The sequence below is a fragment of the Elephas maximus genome, chromosome 5 (assembly GCF_024166365.1).
Source record: "Elephas maximus indicus isolate mEleMax1 chromosome 5, mEleMax1 primary haplotype, whole genome shotgun sequence".
Classification (NCBI taxonomy): domain Eukaryota; kingdom Metazoa; phylum Chordata; class Mammalia; order Proboscidea; family Elephantidae; genus Elephas; species Elephas maximus.
The window spans coordinates 143,234,224-143,257,012 of NC_064823.1; the positions used below are offsets into that span (position 1 = coordinate 143,234,224).

Sequence of the window (22,789 nt, forward strand, 5' to 3'; positions counted from 1 at the left end):
TTATGTGACAAAGGGGAATCAAGGTTGCAGAAGAAATTAAGGTTGCTAATTAGCTAACCCTCAGATGTGGGAATTATCCTGAATTTTTGAGTGGGCCCGATGTAACCACAAGGATCCTTATAAGTGAAAGAGGGAGACAGAATAGTCAGTTTCAGAATAATGCTACCTGAAGAAGACTCACCTGGTCATTGCTGCCTCTAAAGATGTAATGGTACCATGAGGCATGGAATGTGGGAGACCTTTAGAAGCTAGAAAAGGCAAGAAAACAGTTTCCCCTGAGACCTTCTAGAAGGGATGCAACCTTGCCAACACCTTAATTTTAGCTCTCAGATGAAGAAGAAATTACTGAGCTAGGGCATCTGAAATCTAAGCTACAGCGAAACCCATTTCAGACATCTAAACTACACAACTCTAAGACAGTACACTTGAGTTGTTTTAAGCCACCAAATTTGTGCAAATTTGTTACAGCAGCAATACAAAACAAATACAAACTGCTTTCAGCATTACAGTAATATGGATGTGATGATAGAAAACAAGGCAGTCTCTGGAAGAGATAAGTCCTTGATTGTCTGTGAGCTCTGTGAAAATATGTAATTCCCAGAAGAGGAACTGTTATTGCAGAGTTCTATTTTTTATAGGGAGAAAGATTTTCCTCTGCCTCTTTCTTTTTTCAAATTAGGCTGAGTTCCTTTTGTCAAAGAGATTCATTAAGATGTAGCCACCAGTTTCACAGGCTGCTAGCTTGTAGTGGTCCTAGAAAGCTATTCATAATTGTATCTGAATTTTGGGGCTTTTAGAAACAGTATCCATAAACAGTACCCGGACACGTGTAATACTAGCCCTGGTCTTCACAGCCAATTCAAATGTCATCTCTTCTTTGAGGATTTTTCTTGTCTTCTCATTAGAACAAATCTCTCTCTCCTATGGTGCATCTTTTCTTGCTTGTTTCTTAGCCATTTTGTAGACATCTTAACTTTTCCCTGGTATAGTAGAAAGAGCACTGGTCTAAGGGGCCAAAGACCTGGCTACGAATCCTGACTAGCCTGGAGGAGTCACCTAAGAGAACTACCTTTAGAGAAAAAATGTCTGTGCTCTTGTGTCAGTTACCATGGAATCAACGCCAACTCATGGGATCCCACGTGTGTCAGAAAAGAAATATGCTCCACAGGGTTTCCAATGGCTGATTTGTCGGAAGTACATCACTAGGCCTTTCTTTTGAAGCACTCTGGGTAGACTCGAACCTCCAACATCTTGGTTAACAGCCAAGTGTGTTTACTGTTTGTATCACCCAGCAACTCCGTGCTCCAGTAGGCATTCAATAAACCTGTACTCTGTGCTTCTTTCAACAATGATCAGGAATGCGCACAACACTAAGCTTGGTGCAAAGGGGGCTTCTCTATTCATGGGTGCCTCACTGACTCTAATCTTTCAGATCAGGGAAATGATCTCTGTGATAATCTTGTCTGATCGTGTGTGTGTGTGTGTGTGTATGAGTGAGTGAGAGACGGAGAGAGAGAGAATGAGAATGAATGAGGGGCATGGAGATTTGAAAGTGTTTTGGGAGAAGAATCTTGAAAACCATGAAACATTCTTTCTGTATAGTGTCTACAACTCTACAAAATGAAGCATGAGCAAGTTGATGGTTTAGTATCTCTGGAGATTGAAACGCACTTAAGTCTAAACCTGTTGGATTCTGTTTCCTGAAGCACTGATGGCGTGGGTGGGATGGGCTAATGGAGCTCTGGGAATAAATGTACCCATCTTGGAATTTTCTGTGTAGGAGCTGAGAGGATCAAGCTAAGTGATAAATCCATGGAGGTAGAACCCTGGCTCAAGAGAGCAGAGAGGAGTCACAGGGCCTAGAAAACAACCTGGGACAGACGGCCCAAGGCCTGGCCAAGGCTAATGCAAATGCAACATTCACAGGGACAACTGCTGTGTTTCCAAGGCCATTTGAAACTGTAGCTGAGAAGGGAGCTGAAGAGATTCTTTGCAAGTCTAGTTACTCAGGCCCCTAGGGAGTGGTGGGCCAGGGCGGTGGAATTAATTCAGGGGGAAATAACAACCTCTTCATCACCTTTCCTCTGGCCCTTTTTACCTGTTTTAGACCCATTTCTGTGGTGGTCTGTGAGATTCTCAAAGGCCCAAGAGTCTTTGTATTCTTGACTCTTTCACAGTGACTGGCAGTCTCACCCTCCTCTTCTTTCTCCAGTTTCTCCCTCCCTCTTTTCTTTTTCTCTTCTCTCCTCCCTTCATCTTTTCTCTTTCTTCTCCCCTCTTTCCAGCCCTTTCCTTTTTCTTATCTCTGTTTTCATTGCTGTCTTTGGCTGGTTCTCAGGAAAGAAACCAATACTAAACGTTTACATTTGGTAATCAACTCGACGGCAACAGGTTTGGTTTATGAGGTCACAGCCACAAGCTACCTTTCTGGAAGTTATTTGTATTTTAAATCTTGTTTCTCTTTGTGTAATGACACCATAATGAAAACAAAACATAAAGCTGATGATCTTGATACATACCTCCCCAGCAATGCAAGAACACTGGTATTTGAGTGGGATGCCTGAGTCCAAGTCCCAGGTCCTTGACATCTAACATGTAATCTTGAGCAAGTTACTTAAGCTTGCATCTCAACTTCCACATCTGTTAAATGGGATTAATGATATCACCTATCCTATCAGGATGTTGTGAGCATTTAATGAGATAGTCTATGTAATGCACAGAGCCCACCATATGTCAATATTATTGTAACAGTAATTATAACATGGAGTCCTGGTGGCACAGTGGTTAAGAGCTCAGGTTGCTGACCAAAAGGTCAGCAGTTTGAATCCACCAGCTCCTCCTTAAAACCCCATGCAGCAGTTCTACTCTGTCGTATAGGGTTGCTACGAGTCAGAATCAACTCCCAGGCAATGGGTTATTTTTTTGTTTGTTTTTAATTACAACATAATAAGGAATAGGATCATCATTATCGTTATCAATGCAGACCACTATCCTAAAGCTAACCCCGTGTGCTGATACATGACAGATACTTTTTGTAGGGATACCACATAAAAAAGATGTACGTGAAAGTCAGATGTTGTATGCTAGATTAAATTCATGAACCCAGCAACACTTGGTTTAAGCCAGAAAGTCCATAAAAAGGAAATTAAAGAGAACAAAAAGGCCATAATTATAGGGAAAGTTTATATTCTTATGAACAATTTCTAGCTGAATCTCCAAATAGTCTACTTTATTTGTTTATATGACGATTACACGCTGTACATACTTTGGGCATAGATACTTTAGTGCAATATTGCTGGAAGCTTCTTAATGGTAGAACCCCTCTGCCCCCATTCCCTATTTGAAAATCTAATCAGTCTATGGATTCAAAAGGGCACTCAAACCAGAAGGCCGTGACGCTTAATTCTTTAATGGACATCAATATACATATTTTAAAGAAATCCATTCCAGATGCATTTACTAACCTTTCAGAATGAGCCCTGCAGCTAAGTGAAGTCGCTTGTGTCTCATCATGTTTGAACAGAAAGCTGGCCTGGAGAACTTTTACAGATCTTGTCAAAGAAATAAAGTCCAAGATGGAGGGATGTGATGTACCTTGGGGTGAGGGTGGAGGTAGAATAGAGGATTCCTGAGAGTGAATAGCTTTCATCATTTTGGTGAGAAAATCTTACAACTAGAAGAGACTTAGTTCTTGCTAATCCTTCTACCCAGTTCCTACTTCAGGAAACTTCTTGCAACAACTGTGCAATCTCATTTTTCTCTACTGCCTACAAACCCAAACCAAACCCACCGCCGTCAAGTTGATTCCAACTCATAGTGACTCTATAGGACAGAGTAGAACTGCCCCATAGGGTTTCCAAGGCTGAAATCTTTACCGAAGCAGACTGCCACATATTCCTCCCTTGGTGCAGCTGATGGGTTTGAACAGCAGATGTTTCAGTTAGCAGCTGAGTACTTTAACCAGTGTGCCAGCAAACCAAAATCCATTGCCATCAAGTTGACCCTATAGGACAGGGTAGAACTTCCCCGTAGGGTTTCCAAGGAGCAACTGGTGGATTCCAACTGCCGACCTTTTTCTTAGCAGCCAAGCTCCATCAGGGATCCTCCAGAGCTCTAAACCAAAACCAAACCCATTGCCACTGAATCGACCCACCAGGGCTCTGGGAGACCTAAATCAAGATTTACCACCACTGTAGGTGCTGACCTTGTGTGCGACCATTTCTCTTCCTGGGAAAGTCTCTCCTCCTCTCCTGACTTCTTTTAAAAACCTAGACTAGGCTTCAGCCCTGGTGGCAAAATGATTAACTGCTCAACTGCTAACCGGAAGGTCGGTGGTTCAAACCACCAATGTCCCTGGGAGAAAAGATCTGGCGGTCTGCTCCTGTACTTAGATTACAGCCTAGGAAACCCTATGGGGCGGTTCTACTCTGTCATGTGTTACTATGTGTCAATATCAACTCCACAGCACACAACAGACTAGGCTTCTCTCTCCAGTGGGAACTTCCAGTTGGCTGGCTTCTCTTAGCTCCTATTGACTTAGAGTAGAAATTTTAATTTCCCTCTTCTAAATGTACCATCCTGATTTCCCCAGTACTAAATGAACTAGGGATAGTGAAGATTTAGGGGACTCAAAGCCAACTTTGTCCGCTTCCCAAGTTCTATGACCTTGAACAAACCAATTTCACTCTCTGTACCTCTATTTTGAAACACTGGCAAATAAAAAGATTGGGCTATCTGAATTCTTAATGATCTCTAATGGTTTATACAAATATAGATTAACGATCTTAAATTTGACTTAATTAGTTCTTATATACCTTGCAATTCAAACTATATTATTGGAGAGACAGTAAGTAGGCAGGTAAATACATCTAACTTTACATTTTTCTCAACCTTGCTACTTTTATTGTTGTGCTTCCATTATGTCAATAATAGAAGGAATATTTCTTAGCCAGAAAATATCACCCAGTAAAATTGCAAAAATAAGATACAACAAAGAGAGGAAGATGATCTATTTCAGATTCCAGGCAAATAATCCCATTTGAGATTTTTTAAAGAATCACAATGTGCCTTTGCAAAAAATTTGAAAGTCCATTCACAGACTGCGCAATTGATCTGGGCATGACTCTTCAGAGGGAGTTTTTCTTTTCCTGAGTTTCTGTCAATATATTTTCCTCATAGACCCTTAGCAGAGCCCCAGTTAAAGAATCTCTCAATATCTAACCAAGAGGTCCAAGAGCCAAGTAGGGAATGGTGATGTGTATAAGATCTGGTGCCAGACTGCCACGTTCAAATCTTGACTTGTCTAAGTATCATCTACAAGACCTCAATTGTTCAGCCTTCTAAACCTCAGTTTTCTCCTGGAAACAAGAGCAGTGATATAGATCTGAGAACTATGAAAGGATTATGAGCCCTGGTGGAGAAATGGTTCAGCCTCTGCTGCCAACTGAAAGGTTGGCGGTACAGATCTACCCAGTGGCTCTGAGGGAGACAGACCTATCAATCTGCTTCCACAAGATTACAGCCAAGAAAACCCTTTGGAACAGTTCTACTCTCTCACGTGGGATCGCTGTGAAGCTGGAATTGACTCAGTGGTACTCAATAACACCAACAACAACCTGAAAGGATTAAGTTAATCAGTTTGCATAAAGATTGTAGAATAGTGCCTGATGCGGGGCTGTTTTCCATAAGTATTAGTGCCTATCCTTTGTGGAGCAAAAAATACCAATCCTGGTACTGCCACTTATTGAGTGTGACTTTGTGAAAATAATTTATCTCAGTGGTTCTTGGTTTTCATTCTTCTTTAAAACCCTTTTTAGCACCTAGGTCATTGGTTTTGGGTGACAGTAAATGAGTTTACATATGTCAAGTACGCAGTATGGTGCCTGGTTTAGAGTAAGTGGACAGGGAATGAAGGAGCCCTTCATGTGTCACAATGGTTAAAGTGATCAACTGCTGATTGAAAGGTTGGCAGTTCAAAACCACCAATCGCTCCACAGAAGAACAATATGGCAGTCTGCTTCTGTAGATATTTACAGCCTTGGAAACCCTATGGGGTCACTGTGAGTCAGAATTAACCTGAAAGCACTGGGTGGTGACAGGAAATGTTAGTGTATCCCTTTGGTATTCCTTGACTTTGATATGAAATATAGACCTTTGCTGGACACCCATTATAATGTCAAGAAAGTGGTGAGCATGCGGAGAGAAAACCAGGGTGTATTTGAATATTATGAGCTGGGTTAGTTACTGTAAATAAATGATTAAGCCATCATCCCATCATCTGAAGTTTTTTTTTTTTCTTTCCTTTTTCTTTTTTTAATAGTATGCAGCCAAGTAGTCTTTCTCAGGTGGCCCTAGAAAAAAGCCCTCCATCGTGTGTCCCCTGTTTCCCTGGACCTCTCAGACAAAGCTTGGTACAGACAGTTGCACCCACCTCCCTTATCGGAGGTTTTGCTTTTCATGGTTTCAGTTACCCATGTTCAACCATGGTTTGAAAATGTTAAATGTGTACATAGCATGATGAAACCTCATGCCACCCTGCTCCATCATTCACTTAACTTTTATTACAGTATAGTGTTATAATAGTTGTATTCTATTATTATTGTCAATCTCTTAATTGTGTCTAATTCATAAATTAAACTTTGTCATAGGTATGTATGTATGTATATGACAAATCATAGTATATATAGGGAACAGCACTATCCACAGTTTCAGGCATCCATGGGAAGTCTTGGAATGTATCCCCCTTGGATAAGGGGGAACTGCTGTACATGGAGCCCTGCTGATGCAGTGGTTAAGAGCTCAGCTGCTAACCAAAAGGTCGGCAAGTTCAAATCCACCAGCTGTTCCTTGGAAACCCTATGGGATAGTTCACTCTGTCCTATAGGGTCACTATAAGTCAGAACTGACTCGACAGCACCTAACAACAACAACACTGTACATGAAACTCTTTTATGGACGATGTTATAAAAACCAAAAAAAGGGAAACCCTGGTGGCGTAGTGGTTAAGTGCTATGGCTGCTAACTGAAGGGTCGGCATGTTACCTTACAAAATTCTGCTGTAGAGAGACATGTGAAAGGGCCCCTCGCATTCATGAGAAACAGAAGGTCCTGTAGCCAGAGCTAACAGAAGGGGCTCAGAAAACTAAGGCAGCAAAGGTGACTGATGTAGACAAGGAAAAGCCAGACCTCCAAGCCAACATGGAGAAGGCCAGTCTCTCAGATGGTCTGGGAATGTCATTGTCCTGCAGGGAAATCCTGCCTGGAATCACCAAAAATTACATCCTTAAGTCTTTACCTGGATTTCAATAATGGTGAACATTTCTTTTTGAAAAAAGAGATGTAGCAAATTTTAAAATACTTTGACTAACCCTATAAATCAAAAGAAGAGTCCTGGTTGCCCAATGGTTATGCGCTTAGCTGCAAACCAAAAGTTTGGTGGTTTAAACCTACTAGTGGCTCTGCTCCCATAAAGATTACAGCCTAGGAAACCCTATGGGGCACTTCTTCTCTGTCCTATAGGGTCACTATGAGTCCGAATTGACTCGAGGGCGCACAAAAACAACATAAATTGAGAGAGCCATTGAAAAGTATTGGCCGAAACCTGTTGAGTGATAGAAAGGGAAAAGCATGAATTTGGGAGCCAAATAAAGCAGCCTTTGAATTCTGTGTCAAGTTTTTCAACTCGACAGGATTATGGAGGATTAAAAGAGACATTTACATTTGACCTAACCTAATTAATTTACGTAAATTTTTATTTTTACTTTTGACTTCCTATAACTATACTTTGGCAGAAATTTCAGCAAATCACTTCTTAAACCTTTTCTTTTTCTATTAACAACTGAGACCTGCTTCCCTTCTGCTGGCTTGTTGATATAACTGGAGGTAAGATTTTTGGAAGGCTGGATGGTTGGGCAGAGAGACAGAAAAATATGTCACAAAAATAGATTATCTAAAATGACAGGCACTTCATTTATGGGCCAACTTAGTGGCCTGAGTATATTCCAGGTGCCCAGAGGAGAAAAATATCCCTGTGTGTACTGAGGTGATCACAGAAGTCATCCCAGGAAAGAGGATAGTACTGGTACTAACCCTGAGCACAGAGGAGAAGTGGCAGATCCAGGGAACAGCAAAGTTACTTCATCCCCAGAGGCCCAGTGGAGCCTTTAAAGAGTTAGCACTTCCATCATAATCAACAGCTACCATGTGCTGAGCAGGGGACACCAGGAACAGGACTCAGCTCTCCACAGTCTATTAATTCTCACACCAGCCATGAGAAGGAGGCAGTCATACTCCCATTTGAAGTGCAGAAAAATAAGACTCAGAGATGGAGTGGTTTCACCATGGTCACACAGCCAGTAAGTGAACCAGGATTTAACCTGGATTTATCTACCCCTGGGTGGTGCAAACAGTTCAGCACTCGGCTGCTAACTGAAAGATTGTTGATTCGAGTCCACCCAGAGGTGACTTGGAAGAAAGACCTGGTGACCTACTTCTAAAAAATCAGCCTTTGAAAACCCTATGGAGCACAGTTCCACTTTGACACACATGGGGTCACCATGAATGGAAATCAACTGAACAACAATTCATTTTTTTTTTTAAATCTACCCCAAAGCTTACGTGTGACATACTACTTTGAATAATGACAAAAGCTACCATTATTGATGGTTACCTCCTCTATAAAGTTTCCCAACTGTCACCACCACCAACCCTTCCCCAGATGGAATTGACACTTTCCTCCTTTGTCTTCCCACTGTGCCCTGTAGGCACAGCCATTGAAGGGCTGGTGCATTTTACTGGTCTCGTTCAATTCCATGCCTCCTTCTTTTATTAAACCGTTAAACCCCTGAAGGGTAGAGCTCGGCGTTTTTGCCATTTTATTGTTCATGGATCATTCAATACTCCTAGTAGCATCGTAAGAAATGTTAATGAGAATGAACGAATGAATGCTTATTGCCTACCAGGCACTGTGCCTACAACTTTGACAAGTGAGTTAGCCTCTTTATGCTACCATCCCCTCGCCTACAAAATGAGTATTATCATAACACTAGCACAGAAACCTATGGGGTGAGTTAACTGTCAATAAATCACTGTAATATTGGCTAGCACATAGTAAATGCTCAGTAAATGTTAGCTATTATCACACTTAATTCCTGCAACAGCACTTCAAATGAAGGGCTTTAAATGAAATATTATCATACCTTTTTTCACAGAATAGGAACTGTTTTCAGAGAGATTAAGTGCCTTGCAGAAGATCACACAGCAAGGAAGTAGCAGAGCCTGGATATGCTCACAAGGGGCTGAGATATTTTTCAAGACCCCTTATGTTTCATAGCAAATTTCAAGTGTTATAAACTCTCTCCCATACAGGGTCCCAGTTGGCTGTCTTCAGCACTGTTGTTGGGGTGGGCTTCAGTGGGGTGGAGCTACCTGGCAGAGTGAGTTAGCCAGTGCAGTCTTGGCTAGCTTTGGCTCCCCTGCCTGGTTGGGAAAAGGGAACACCTGGTGGGATCTCTGGGCCAGCACTTCCCAAGCCTCCCTGATGACAAGACTCCCCTGGGCTTCTTGTTTAACAACACCAACTCCTGAATCCTCTGAATCAGACTCTCCACAAGAGAGAGTTTATTACAAGCAGCCCGGGTGTTTTTATCATCAGGGAAGTTTGTGGAACTTTGAGTGTCTGAAGCCCAGACCTTAAAGGATGAGCGTGGTTTCCACGCTCTAGGAGGCAGTTACTGAACATCAGGGCTCTTTCATGGCTTCACCCTCCGCTCATGTTTGAAAACGTAAGGACTAAATCTCCCTCATAAAGCTCCCCAATAAAGCCGAGTGGCAGCAGGGGAGGCTTGGATGCTAAAGGCTGACAAAGCCACCGAATCATGCATCCTTTGCTCCTTTGGTTCTCCCCTTAATAAATCTGCCCGTGAACTTCCACGGGGACTGTCTGTAGACACCAGCCACAGGAACTAATATTTCCTAGCGTCCAGAGATGGAGCTGAGCTGTCGCCCGGAGTCAGCTCTGTGAGGGGAGAGCAGCTGCTACCCGGCAAAAAGGGGACATTCGCAGGCTTCCCAGGCACAGCAACCTAGAGAGCAGACAGCCCTGCCTAGCCTCAGCCTCAGCGCGCGGAGCGCTGCCTGCTCTCCAGGGCAAGTTTCCTGGGAGTGTCCCCTCTTCCCACCGGCACAGCAAAGTCTCCACTTCTCCAGCAGATGTTTCCCTCGCAGCTGTGAAGTCCAAGCGCTCGTCGGCTGCAGCGCGGAGTCCAGAAGCTGGTGGGCTGTGGTTAGGGGGCGGGGGCGCCTCACCAGGCAAATGCCAGGACCAGTATGAGAGGCTGGACTTGAGCCGAGGTCCGTCCTCACCCCGGGGGCCCGCCTGCTTTGCACTCTGCGCCTGCTAGGAGCTGCTCACTTTGCCCCCTTGCAAGTCTTTGTTCCAAGCCAGACGTTGCTCGCGTTGGATTCTTTCATTAACTCCCTCCGCTCCAAAGGGGTCCGGAGGCTGGGATGCTCTGGCGCCTGGGAGGATGTTGACTCTCGAGTGGGAGTCGGAAGGACTGCAAACAGTGGGTATTGTTGTGATTATATGTGCATCTCTGAAGCTGCTTCATTTGCTGGGACTGATTGATTTTTCAGAAGGTAAAGTGGTCGCTCCCAGTCTGTGCCGTTGTTCAGGGCTGGTTCAGTACTGAATACAGACGCTGTAGGAGTTGAGGAGGCTTAATACCCCAAATCAAAGTTTTAAGATATGCATGCTTGACACAGAGCAGCCTAGCGACTGGACAATTCTTTCTGTTTTCTCAGATATTTGACATGTGGAGGGAAGGGGTGTTGTACCATCAGCTTTCTGTTTGAACGCAGTCTGAGTTCACAGTGATTCTGTGGGTTAGATATATTTCCAGTTAGGACTCTACTATGGGATGATAATACAGGTTGTGTTTTGGTTGTCAAGTTCGCGTTGGCTATCAAGCTTTAACGTCATTAGTCATTCAGTCCTGAGAGGAGTATCCTGATTTGTGAGGAAAACAGCTATGTGTGCCTCAGGAGTTAGGAGGTGTGGGGGTGGATCTGGGTTGTTGATTATGATATAAAATGGGTAAGCTTTTGGTTTAAAATTGAGTTAATGAGTACTTAGCGAAAATGTGTTTTGAACACTTAATTTGCAGAAGTGTTTCGTTTGCATTCTCCAGTGAGCCACTTTGCTCATGTGTCTTCTGAGTGGAACCCACCCATATTCGCAGGATAGCCCTGTTGCTATCAATAAATATTTGACCCTCCTAGTATAAATTTTACTTTTGCTACCCAAAATCAATTTTAATAGTCAAAGATTGAAGAGTAAAAAAGTTGATTAACTTTGCTCGAACAGTTATTTCATGGAATGAGGCTCCTACTGAAATAACATACTTTAAAACTTAAATAATGTGTTTTAAGCCTTAATCATTTGATGTCAATTCTGTATCCAAGATTTCCTTTCTTCCCAAGAATGGAGTTCCTGAAACATTTGCTAATATTCCTTCTGGATAGTAATATGATTGTTTAATGCAAAGTTATGAATATCCACTTCTTGCATTGTATATGATGTGGAGAGATAGCAATATTGAAACCTGCCTCTGCTTTTGTAATCTTTGTAACTACAAGAGCTAAGACCTGGTAGCTAATATGACATCATCCCAAGTACATCCGGTATTCAGGTTGTTCCTGTTAATAATAGCCAGTGTATCTTTAGATAGGCCTTTTTCCTACAAAGTAAGTTTATTACGTTCTAACTATGTAGACCAGTATAAGGACATAAATTAAATTCTTACCAAATTCTCATATCTTCTTCACCTCACGTTCAATCTGTGACAAGTTCTGCTTAGGCACACATGAGAATAATGTAACAGGACTAAATAAAACCTCAGAAATCAGTTTCTTTCTTTTCTCATATTACACAGTAATTTGATTTAACCCCTGAAAGGAAAACAATGTATAAGCAAACATCTTCGATTGTCACTCAACAATGTAATATTTTTTTTTTGAGATTTCTGCTTCAATGCCTTGTCTTAATAAAAAGCAAACAATTTATGTGATAGAAATAGATATGCTTCCATTTCATTTTGTCACTGTATTATTTTTGTTCTCTGGCCTTAGTCAAGCCATTGCCCCCCATTCAGCATGCAATATTCAAGGTGGCTTGGTTTCACAAATAGGTGAAGCAATCTCCAAAGGAGAACTCCCATGGGGGTATTTGAGGAAGTCACCTTTCATGGTGCTGTGAAATAGCATGTAGCTCTTTTATTGCCAATGTTGATAATGTAGAAATTTCAGGTCCAAAGTCCCAAATTCAAGACCCTTGCCAGTGACCTTACTTTTATTGTGTAACCTCTGTTTTATGTCGCTCAAAGTTGAAAGGGTCAGATAGAAAACTTCAAATTTGAGTTTCCAGAAATATAAAGAGTAGAATTGTAAACTTTACTCTCCCCAACTAAAATCACAGAATTTTAAGCGATTTCAAAGGTTCTTCCGTATTCATAGCCATATCTTCATCTGTATTTCTAGACAGTGCATATATGCATATAGATGTACATACGTATTTATAGATATTAAGCGCAATGTCCAGTAAGCTTGGCAAACTTTGGACTGAATGTAGAAGACTTCATCGTGCTAAAATGCAAGGGCGGAGCTTACAGTATATGAGATGTAACCCCTATGTCCTCTTTTGTTCTTCAACACATCTTAGGAAATGCTGATCTAGTCCAACTCTCTCATTTTACATAGGAGACAGCTGAGACCAGAGAGGTTAACTGATTTATCAGAAGGGAAAACTAACTGGGAGCAAAGACAGGACCAAAACAAGAACCAGAGTGGTTTCTCTGCCACAACAGACTATTCTTTTATTCTTCTTCCCTAATATTGGGAAAGGGAATGTATGAAAATGTATATAAGGGCTTTCCTGAATTCTTAGCTCTTGTCCTGAACTGGCCATTAACACCCTGTGAGATACCTGAGGGAAATAAAATGATACAATAATTTTTGTTAATTTTTTATTTAATTTTAGTCTTCGGTCACCTATAACTCAATGTACTCAATGAGTATTCAATGACAGTAAATGGCCAGACCAAGTAAAGCCCATCATGGAGACCCAACAACAGCATGAGAATTCTGACCTGGGCCTTTTGCCTGTGTCTTCCCAGACTGTGGTAGTGTCTAAGCAGAAACAGAACCTAGGCTTTCTGATCACCAGCCAAGTGAAGGGGCAACAAAAAAGGCTGATAAAGTGCAAGCAACAAAAATATTTGATTATCAGAGCCTTTGTTCTTTCTGCAGCCCTGGTGGCACAGTGGTTAATAGCTCAGCTGCTAATCAAAAGGCTGTTAGTTCAAATCCACCAGCTGCTCCTTGGAAACCCTACGGAGTCATTCTACTCTGCCCTATAGGGTTGCTATGAGTTGGAATTGACTCAGTGGTAATGGATTTGGTTGTTTGTTTTTTGTTGTTTCTAGCTGCAGGTGATAAAAAGGCTGAAGCAGGGGAAGGTTACCCCAGTGGAGACTGCTAACCTATTCACTGAGACTTCACCATTTTGAAAATGTGGCCCAGAGTATGATCGTGGAGTTAGCACTTCGGTTGGTAGAGGAGTGGATGATGAGCCCCAGAGCATAAACTTGATCTTCTTTTAGACAGCATTGAACTTATAAGCTGTTCTCAGCAGACAACGGTACTTCAATGATACCACCGTACAGTACTTCCTCCAGTGTGACTTTGTATATTGATGGCTTTAGAAGCAATTTCTGAGTCTATTCAAATGAGACAGTCTACATTAATTTTGGGATAAAGCAGTATTGCTTTAGAATTTTAGTCTCTGTTGGCTGGTGAGAATTAGCCATGGATAGAAAAGGGTTAAAAGAATCATTTCTGCTCCTATTTAAATTAGATTTGGATTTTGATAAAATCCTATTAAAAATAATAATTCTCTTTCAGTTGAAATCCAAGGTTTAGAAGGCAAAAGCAATTTATAAAGAGAATTAAAATGACTAATGGAATTTTAATATAATTATTTGAGGATTTGCACAACTCCACTCACTAATAAGGGAAACAAGGAAGAATACTCATAAGATTAATCTCATCGTTTCATAATTTGGCACATTTTGTAAGTCTTATTGAATTTTAAGTGTGTGCAGGAAACTCTGTTGGGCTTAGACTGAGGTGTTGGAAAGGTACAAGATGAGTATTAAAAAGAACGTACCCTGAGATAGCTTATATTCCAGTAAGAGAGATGAGTTATCAAACATTCAGGGGAAATAAGTGCTGGACATGTGCCTAAGACATGACCTATAGAATTAGGAATGAAATGGTGTGTTCTGAAAAGGGCTCAATGGAAGCCTTTATGAAGAAAGAACACTTGTACAGGGCTATATTATTCAGAGTTCTCCAGAGAAGTGCCAACAAAAGATAGATCCGTCAATAGATAGACAGATAGATACACAGATAGATGATAGATAGATAGAAAGTTTTATTTATTGTTGTAAAAATATAAAGAGCACATTTACCAATTCATCACTTTTAACATGTACAATTCAATAAAATCATGTGCATTGCCAAATTTTCCATCCCCATAAACATAGACTGTATGCTACTTAAACAACAATCCTCCCCTTCCCTGTTCCTCCCACCCTGGTAACCACTATTAAGTTCTAATCTTACACCTTTGCCTACTCTAGGTATAGATATAGAGATTTATTTTAAGGAATTGGCTCACATGATTGTAGGGGTTGGCAAGTCCAAAGTCTCGTGTCTGAAATCAGCAGGCCAGGCAATGGGCTAGAAATTCCAGCAGGATGTACATGTTACACTTAAGGCAGAATCCTTCCCCCTTGAGAAACTTCAGATTTTGCAAGAGCAAAGGCCTTCAACTGATTAGATGAGGCTGACTCCCATTATGGAAGACAATCTGCTTTACTTAAGTCAACTGATTTAAATGTTAATTACATGTAAATACATTCTTAGAATTATCTGTACTAGTGTTTGAAAAACAGCTGGGCACCACAGCCTAGGCAAGTTGACAAATAAAATTGACCATCAAAGACACTTGAAGTATGAGAAGGATTTCCCAGATTTGTGAATGGGGAATAAGCATTCCAGTCTACGAAAAGAGCTAAGCTCTGACAGTGGTGGCTTATGTGGATAACGGCAGTGAAACAGGTGTAGCTGGAACCCATGGACCTCAGTAAGATGAAAAGGAACATGTACATGGCAAAGTCACTTGGCGTTTGATGCTGGGAGTGCATCTTTGTTCCCTAAATGCTGAAGAGACATTAACTCAAAGTCTTCAATTTGGGGGAAAAAAATGAGCAATGTGATGGACCCATGTTTTAGATGGTTCACCATGGCAGTAGGTGAAGGTAAGTTCAGAGGTAAGAGAGTGGAAGCAGAGACACCAGGTATGCTTCTGCAGCAATTCAGGTGCAAAGAACTAAGGGCAAATATCCATAGAGCCCACTTTTCAATAAAGTATTTTGGGTGAGCTACCAATTTCCAGCTTTTCTGGAATTTTTTTTTTAATATATTTGGCCAGCCCATGTTCTGAAGCAGCATCATTGTGTTTTACTTCAGGGCAACATTGTTTGGATTTGAATATTTTTCTTATGAGACAAGAGGAAAACATGGAGCACACTGAGGTTGTATACCTAGTTATGATAACTCCATTCATGCCGTGAACTTAAAAATGCTGAGAGATGTATCTGACATCTTGGGAAGATCTTCAATTATTTTTAAGTTGCATCTAGGAAAGTTTTACCCATGAAACTAAGTATATAGAATAGTATTATTGTATAATATATAGAATAATACATAATATTGTGAAGAATGGAAATCCCAGAACACTTAAATATGCTCATGCGGAACCTGTACATAGACCAAGAGGCAGTCATTCTAACAGAACAAGGGGACACTGCCTGTTTAAAATCAAGAAAGGTGTGCATCAAGGTTGTAACATTTAACCATACTTATTCAGTCTGTATGCTGAGCAAATAATCTAAGAAGCTGGACCATATAAAGAAGAACACCATATCAGAATTGGAGGAAGACTCATTGACAACCTGCAATATGTGGATGACACCGCCATGCTCGCTGAAAATGAAGAGGACTTGAAGCATGTACTGATGAAGATTAAAGACCACAGCCTTCAGTGTGGATTACACCTCTATGTAAAGAAAACAAAAATTCTCACAACTGGACCGATAAGCAACATCATGATAAACAGAGAAAAGATTGAAATTGTCAAGAATTTCATTTTACTTGGATCCACAATCAACGCCCATGGAAGCAGCAGTCAAGAAATCAAGCGAATGGGCAAATCTGCTGCAAAAGACCTTTTTAAAGGGTTAAAAAGTACAGATGTCACCTTGAGGCTAAGGTTCACCTGACCCAAGCCATGATATTTTCAATACCCTTATAAGCATGTGAAAGCTGGACAATAAATAAGGAAGACTAAAGAAGAGTTAATGTCTTTGAATTATAGTGTTGGTGAAGAATATTTAATATACCATGGACTGCCAAAAGAAAGAACAAGCCTGTCTTGGAAGTACAGCCAGAATGCTCCTTATAAGCGAGGATGATGAGACTTCATCTTATGTACTTTAAACACGTTGTCAGGAGGGACCAGTCCCTGGAGTAGGACTTCATGCTTGGTAAAGTAGAGGCTGAGCAAAAAAAAGAGGAAGACCCTCAATGAGATGTATTGACACAATGGCTGTAACACAGCAAAAATTGTGAGGACTGGGCAGTGTTTTGTTCTGTTGTACATGGGGTCACTATGATTCAGAACTGACTCAAAGGCACCTAATAACAACAACAGCACAGAACAGTATAGCAGTGAACTCTCATGTGCCCAACATTAGCATCAATGGTACCAGTACTTGTCAGTTGTATCCCAGCAATGGCTTACTTTTTTAATAAATACTTCTTAATTTTTTACCATGTGTCAGGGACTGTTATAGGCCCCACAGATGCAAAGATAAATTAAGCATGATCCCTGCCCTCAAAAAACTCACAGTTGTATAAGGAGAAGGGAAATACAAATTAAATAAAAATGGAATTGGTATATAGATCAATACAAGCAAATCCAATGCATAGAAGGTGGTAAGTAATTAAGCCCAAGAGAAGAACACGGAAGCAATCAGAGACAACTACTTGGAGAAGGTGATCTTTAGGCTGAGTTTTTATGGTTGAAGAGAAGTTTATCAATATCTGTGGAAGGTGTTTAGGCAATGCTACATGCAAGGTACTGGGTGAGGTACCAGCATGTGCAAACGTAGGCAGTGGTACACGATGTGAAATTCCTGGGACAACAAACAAAATACGTCACAATAGAATTCTTTCTCCTTGATTTTGTAATTATCCTTACTGTCCAGCACAGTGCTTGCTATATGAAGATGCTAAAAAAATTATGATGTAAATGCCATGTACTCTCATGCAGTAATAGTGTCTGTCCATTTATCACATAACTGAGGGCCTCCAGTGCCACTTCCAAGTTACCATGATAGCCTGAAAATGGTTTATTAGTTGATTAACATTCTTTTTTTTTTTTTTAATTTTCACTGTGAGATTTCATAACAAAATCCCCCCACAAAGTGGAGATATCCTTACAGCAAACGTATATGGGGCTGGTGTGCATTAGACCCATTAGGCCCTGAGAAGTTAAGTCAGTAGAGACATCCAGTTTTTGTTTGCTTGCTTTGTTTTCAGTTATGGAATTGAAAGTGCTGCATCCCAGCCAAACCAAGGCCCATCTAAGCTGGGATGCAGCTTTTTCAATTCCATAACTGAAAACAAAGCAAACAAACAAAAACTTAAATTTATGAGTGAAATTTAACAAATACTTATGAAGTACTGTCACAGATTGAACTGTGTCCTCCCAAAATATCTGTCAACTTGGCTAGGTCATGATTCCCAGTATTGTGTGATTGTCTACCATTTTGTCACCTGATGTGATTTCCCTATGTGTTGTAAATCCTATCACTATGATGTAATGAGATGGATTAGTGGCTGTTATATTGATGAGATCTAATATTAGATAGTGTCTTAAGCCAATCTCTCTTGAGATAGAAAAGAGAGAAGCAAGCAGAGAGACATGGGGACCTCGAGATGGATTAGTGGCTGTTATATTGATGAGATCTAATATTAGATAGTGTCTTAAGCCAATCTCTCTTGAGATAGAAAAGAGAGAAGCAAGCAGAGAGACACGGGGACCTCATACCACCAAGAAAGCAGCACTGGGAGCAGAGTGTGTCCTTTGGACCTGAGGTTCCTGCTCTGAGATGCTCCTATACCAAGGAAAGACTCATGCACCACAAGGACCTTCCTCCTGAGCCAACAGAGAGAGAAAGCCTTTTCCTGGATCTGGCACCCTGAATTTGGACTTCTAGCCTACTGGACTGTGAGAGAATAAACTTCTCTTTGTTAAAGCCATCCACTTGTGGTATTCCTGTTATAGCAGCACTAGATGACTAAGACAAGCACCTACTGTATGAAGGGGTTTGTAGAGGACAGTGGACATTTTGCTGTCCTTAAAAAGTTTGCAAACTGGGTTGAGGCGAAGCAGCTCATGAATGACCAATCCAAGATTAAAAGATGTCTGGTGACTGGAACCAAGGCCTTTAGAAAATTCAAAGAGCAAAGCCATTACATCCAGCTGGAAGATTTCCTTCAGGGAAGGCTGCATGAAGACTGTGGAATTTGCAAGATTAAGAGTTGAGAGATCAAAAGTCTTTTTTTTCTTTCTTTCTTTCTTTTTAGTGGTCTTTTGCTTTGTTCATATAGGAAGTCCTTGATATCATCCCACAACTTGTCTGGTCTTTGCTCATTAGTGCTCCATGCATCAAATTTGTTCTTCAAATTGTCTAAATTGAGGGGGGATATACTCAAGGGTGTACTTTGGCTCTTGTGGACTTGTTCTAATTTTCTTCAGTTTCAACTTGAACTTGCATATGAGCAATTGATGGGCAGTTCCACAGCTGGCCCCTGGCATTATTTTGACTGATGATATAGTGCTTCTCCATCATCTCTTTCCATGGATGTAGTTGATTTGATTCCTGTGTATTCCATCCAGCATAGTTCACATGTGTAGTTGTCATTTATGTTGTTAAAAAAGGTATTTCCAATGTATAGGTTGTTGGTCGTGAAAATTCTATCCTGCTATCTCTGACATCATTTCTATCACCAAGGCCTTATTTTCCAATTACTGATCCTTCTTCTTTGTCTCCATCTTTTGCATTCCAATCACCACTAATTATCAATGCATCTTGATTGCATGTTTGATCAATTTCAGACTGCAGAAGTTAGTAAAAATCTTCAGTTTCCTCACCTTTGTCATTAGTGGTTGGTATGTAAATTTGCATAATAGTCATACTAACTGGTCTTTATAGGCATATGGATATTATCCTATCACTAATGCACAGTATTTCAGGATAATTCTTCATATGTCCTTTTTGACAATGAACACATTGGGTCCTTCATTTGTGATGTGGCACAACTCAAAATGAGAAGAACTGCAAACATCCATTAATAATCAGAATGTGAAATGTAGGAATGTATGAAGATGGTGCCAGCAAATCCTTATCATTGAATTTGAACTTGGGTTAGGTGATTGTCTTAGTTATCTAGTACTGCTACAACAGAATACCACAAGTGGATGGCTTTAACAAAGATAAGTTTATTCTCTCACAGTCTAGGAGGCTAGAAGTTCAAATTCAGAGAGCCAGCTCCAGGGGAAGGCTTTCTCTTCCTGTCAGCTCTGGGGCAAGGCCCTTGTCATCAATGTTACCCTGCTCAAGGAGCTTCTCAGCACAGGGACCCTGGGTCTAAAGGAGGAACTCCTTGTTCTTCATTCTTATCTCAAAGGAGATTGACTCAAAGTACAATCTAATCTTGTAGATTGAGTCCTGCCTCATTAACATAACTGCCTCTAATCCTGCCTCACTAACATCATAAAGGTAGATTTACAACGCATAGGAAAATCACATCAGATGACAAAATAGTGGACAATCACACAATACTGGGAATCATGGCCTAGCCAAGTCAACACACATTTTTGGGGTACACGATTCAATCCATAGCAGTGATTGTGAAAAAAGTTTAAGGAAGCAGGGCTTTGCCTGGATTGGATGTTATCAGAAAGAAGGTATAATTTTAAGACTGGGTATCTTAATACATCTTATCTAGAAAGAATGAAGATTAGACAAAGGCTAAAGTTGTCATTGGTAAAGAAGCATGAGTTATTCACATTAGCCATTTTAGGGAGATGTTTGGCCACTTGGTTTAGACAAATTTCCTGTTTTGTGTTTTTGTGGTCTTGTTTTTATCTTGATCAGTAACGGCACAGAGTGGTCCTGTCTGATATTGATGTTCTGTGAAATTATTTATCTTGAGCAAGAGAACACCAAGGCCTAGCTGATAGTACCAGATCAGCTCCCAGTTGCTGCTTTTCTCTTTCTCACACACAATAAAGGAGAGGGCGGAGTATGAGGAGGAGGACTGAGTACAGGTGGTATAGCAGAGAGGTCTGGGTTTAAATCCTAATTCAGTAACCTTGGAGTAATTACTTAACCTTCTGATCCTCCCTTTCCTCATTTGCAAAATGCAGTTAATAACCTCAAACTTTCTAAATTGAAGAGAATGAAAAATATAAGTGAAATATCTAGCTCTGTGCCTGACACAAAATAAGAACTCAATCAGTTCATTTCTTGTAATTATGTTTGGATAGGATAACACATCCCATGTACAAATTCTCTGAGTTACACCAGTGGTCTTCAAACATTAGCATGCATTAGAACCACCCAGATAATTTATAGAACACAGATCGCTGGGCTCTCAACTCTCAGTTCGTATTCTTTCTCTTCTGAGATGCATTTCTTATCTTCCTCAGCAGACAAAGGTGTTCTGGCCCTGCTCCCTCAGCCTCTTCCCCACCTTCACCTTGGCCCATTTTATACCCCATTGTTATCAAGCTACTTGTTGTTTCCCAAGCATTCCCTGCTTTCTTAGGTTTCTTGTCTTTGCTAGTGCTCTGCACAAATGCCCCTTGATCCAGAATACAGTCCCTATTATTCTTCAATCATTAACTCTTTCTCATCCTTTAAGCTCAACTCCTTTGCTAGCAATATGTTCCAGGAAGCCTCCTTTGAACAACCACATGGGAGTAAGTGCCCATTTCTGTTATCCGAAAGCACTCTCTCATAGCACTTCATAGTACGTTAAATGCTGGATTTCTGTCTTTCTCTTTCTTTGAATGTCAAGCACCACATAGATCGAGCATTTATCTCTATATTCCTGGTGCCTTGTGAGAATGGGTGGTTGGATGAATGGGTATATAGTGGATATCCTGTTGCCTTCAAGTCGATTTCAACTCATAGTGATCCTATAGGACAGAGTAGAACTGCCCCATAGTTTCCAAGGTTATAATCTTTACTGAAGCAAATTATCACATCTTTCTCCCACAGAGCTGCTGGTGGGTTCAAATTGCAGACCTTTCAGTTAGCAGTCGAGTGCTAAATCACTGTGCCACCAGAGCTCCATAGAAAATGCATAAACCAAAAACCAAACCCATTGCCGTTGAGTCGATTCCAACTCATAGCGACCCCTATAGGACCGAGTAGAACTAACCCATACAGTTTCCAGGGAGCGGCTGGTGAATTCAAACTGCTGACCTTTCAGTTAGCAGCTGAGCTCTTACCCACTGGGCCACCAGGTCTCCCGATAATGGATAAGCAAGCTTATTTAGAGGCTCTGGCAATAAACTTTTCCATGGCAGTCTTGAATTAATATAATTTGTAAGTATTTTGTCTTCTGCAGGGTTTCTCAATCTTAGCACTATTAATGTTTCATCTGGATAATTCCTTGGTGTGAGGGATTGCACTTTAGATTGTAGGATGTTTGGCAGCATCCCTGGCTTCTACCCACTAAATGCCAGTAGCACTTTCCCCCAGTTGTGACTACCAAAAATGTCTCCCAATATGACCATATGTCCCCTTGGGAAAGGTGGAAGCAAAATTACCTCTGGATTGAGAATCACTGGTTTAAGGTATTATCAAATGCAATTTGTAGGCTTTTTATACATATTCAAAATCAGAAGACTGAATTTTAGTTTGAGGACATTATAGTGTTAGAAAGCAAGTACCATTGACTGTTGGGAAGGAGAATATTTCTCTATTGCAAAAGTAATAAACAGTCCTTAAAAAGTTTATAAAAAAAAAATTTTTTTTATATAAAAAGTTTATAGATATATAAAAAAAAGAAATATGAAGAAAATACCCATAGTCCTATCATTTGAAGAATAGCACTGCTAACATTTTTATTTATTTACTTTGTTTTCTCTATATGTATATATGTAGATATTGCCTTTTTAAATGCACATAATACTGTATGTATATTATGAAATTTTATATAGCTTGGAATTCAACATTAGAGCCTAAGTATTTTTAATTAGATTACAGATCTTTCATAAATGGTTTAATGCCTACATTATATTCTATAAATATTGGTGCTATAATTAACATAAGGAGCTCTGGTGGTACAATGATTAAATACTCGGCTGCCAACAAAAAGTTTGATGTTTCAAACTCACCAGTGGTGCCATGGAAGAAAAGACCTGGCAGTCATCTCCTGCAAAGATTTTAGCCTAGGAAACTACTTGGCAGTTCTACCCTTCCTATGGGGTTACTTTGTGTCAAAATTGACCCAACAACAGGTTTGGAAGTTAATTCCAGCTTTTTTTCAGTATTTCAAAAAATCCTGTAATGAAATCTTTGTGTAT

At 40.6% G+C, this 22,789-nt stretch overlaps 1 protein-coding gene across 4 annotated transcripts in view; it reads left to right on the forward strand.

The window, feature by feature from the left end:
* KCNIP4 (potassium voltage-gated channel interacting protein 4) overlaps positions 1-22,789 on the forward strand; it is a 674,319-nt gene that overhangs the window by 366,358 nt on the left and 285,172 nt on the right. Inside the window, exon 1 of one of the 4 annotated variants that reach the window (XM_049886448.1) lies at positions 10,341-10,565. The exons of 2 other annotated variants lie outside the window; for them this stretch is intronic. Coding sequence is in view for 1 of the 2 variants with exons in the window: in XM_049886445.1 (XP_049742402.1) it covers positions 10,527-10,638 (112 nt within the window). In the remaining variant the exon portion in view is untranslated. Of the gene's footprint in view, positions 1-10,340; positions 10,639-22,789 lie in introns of those variants that run through there. One more of the 4 variants, XM_049886445.1, reaches the window with a different exon arrangement.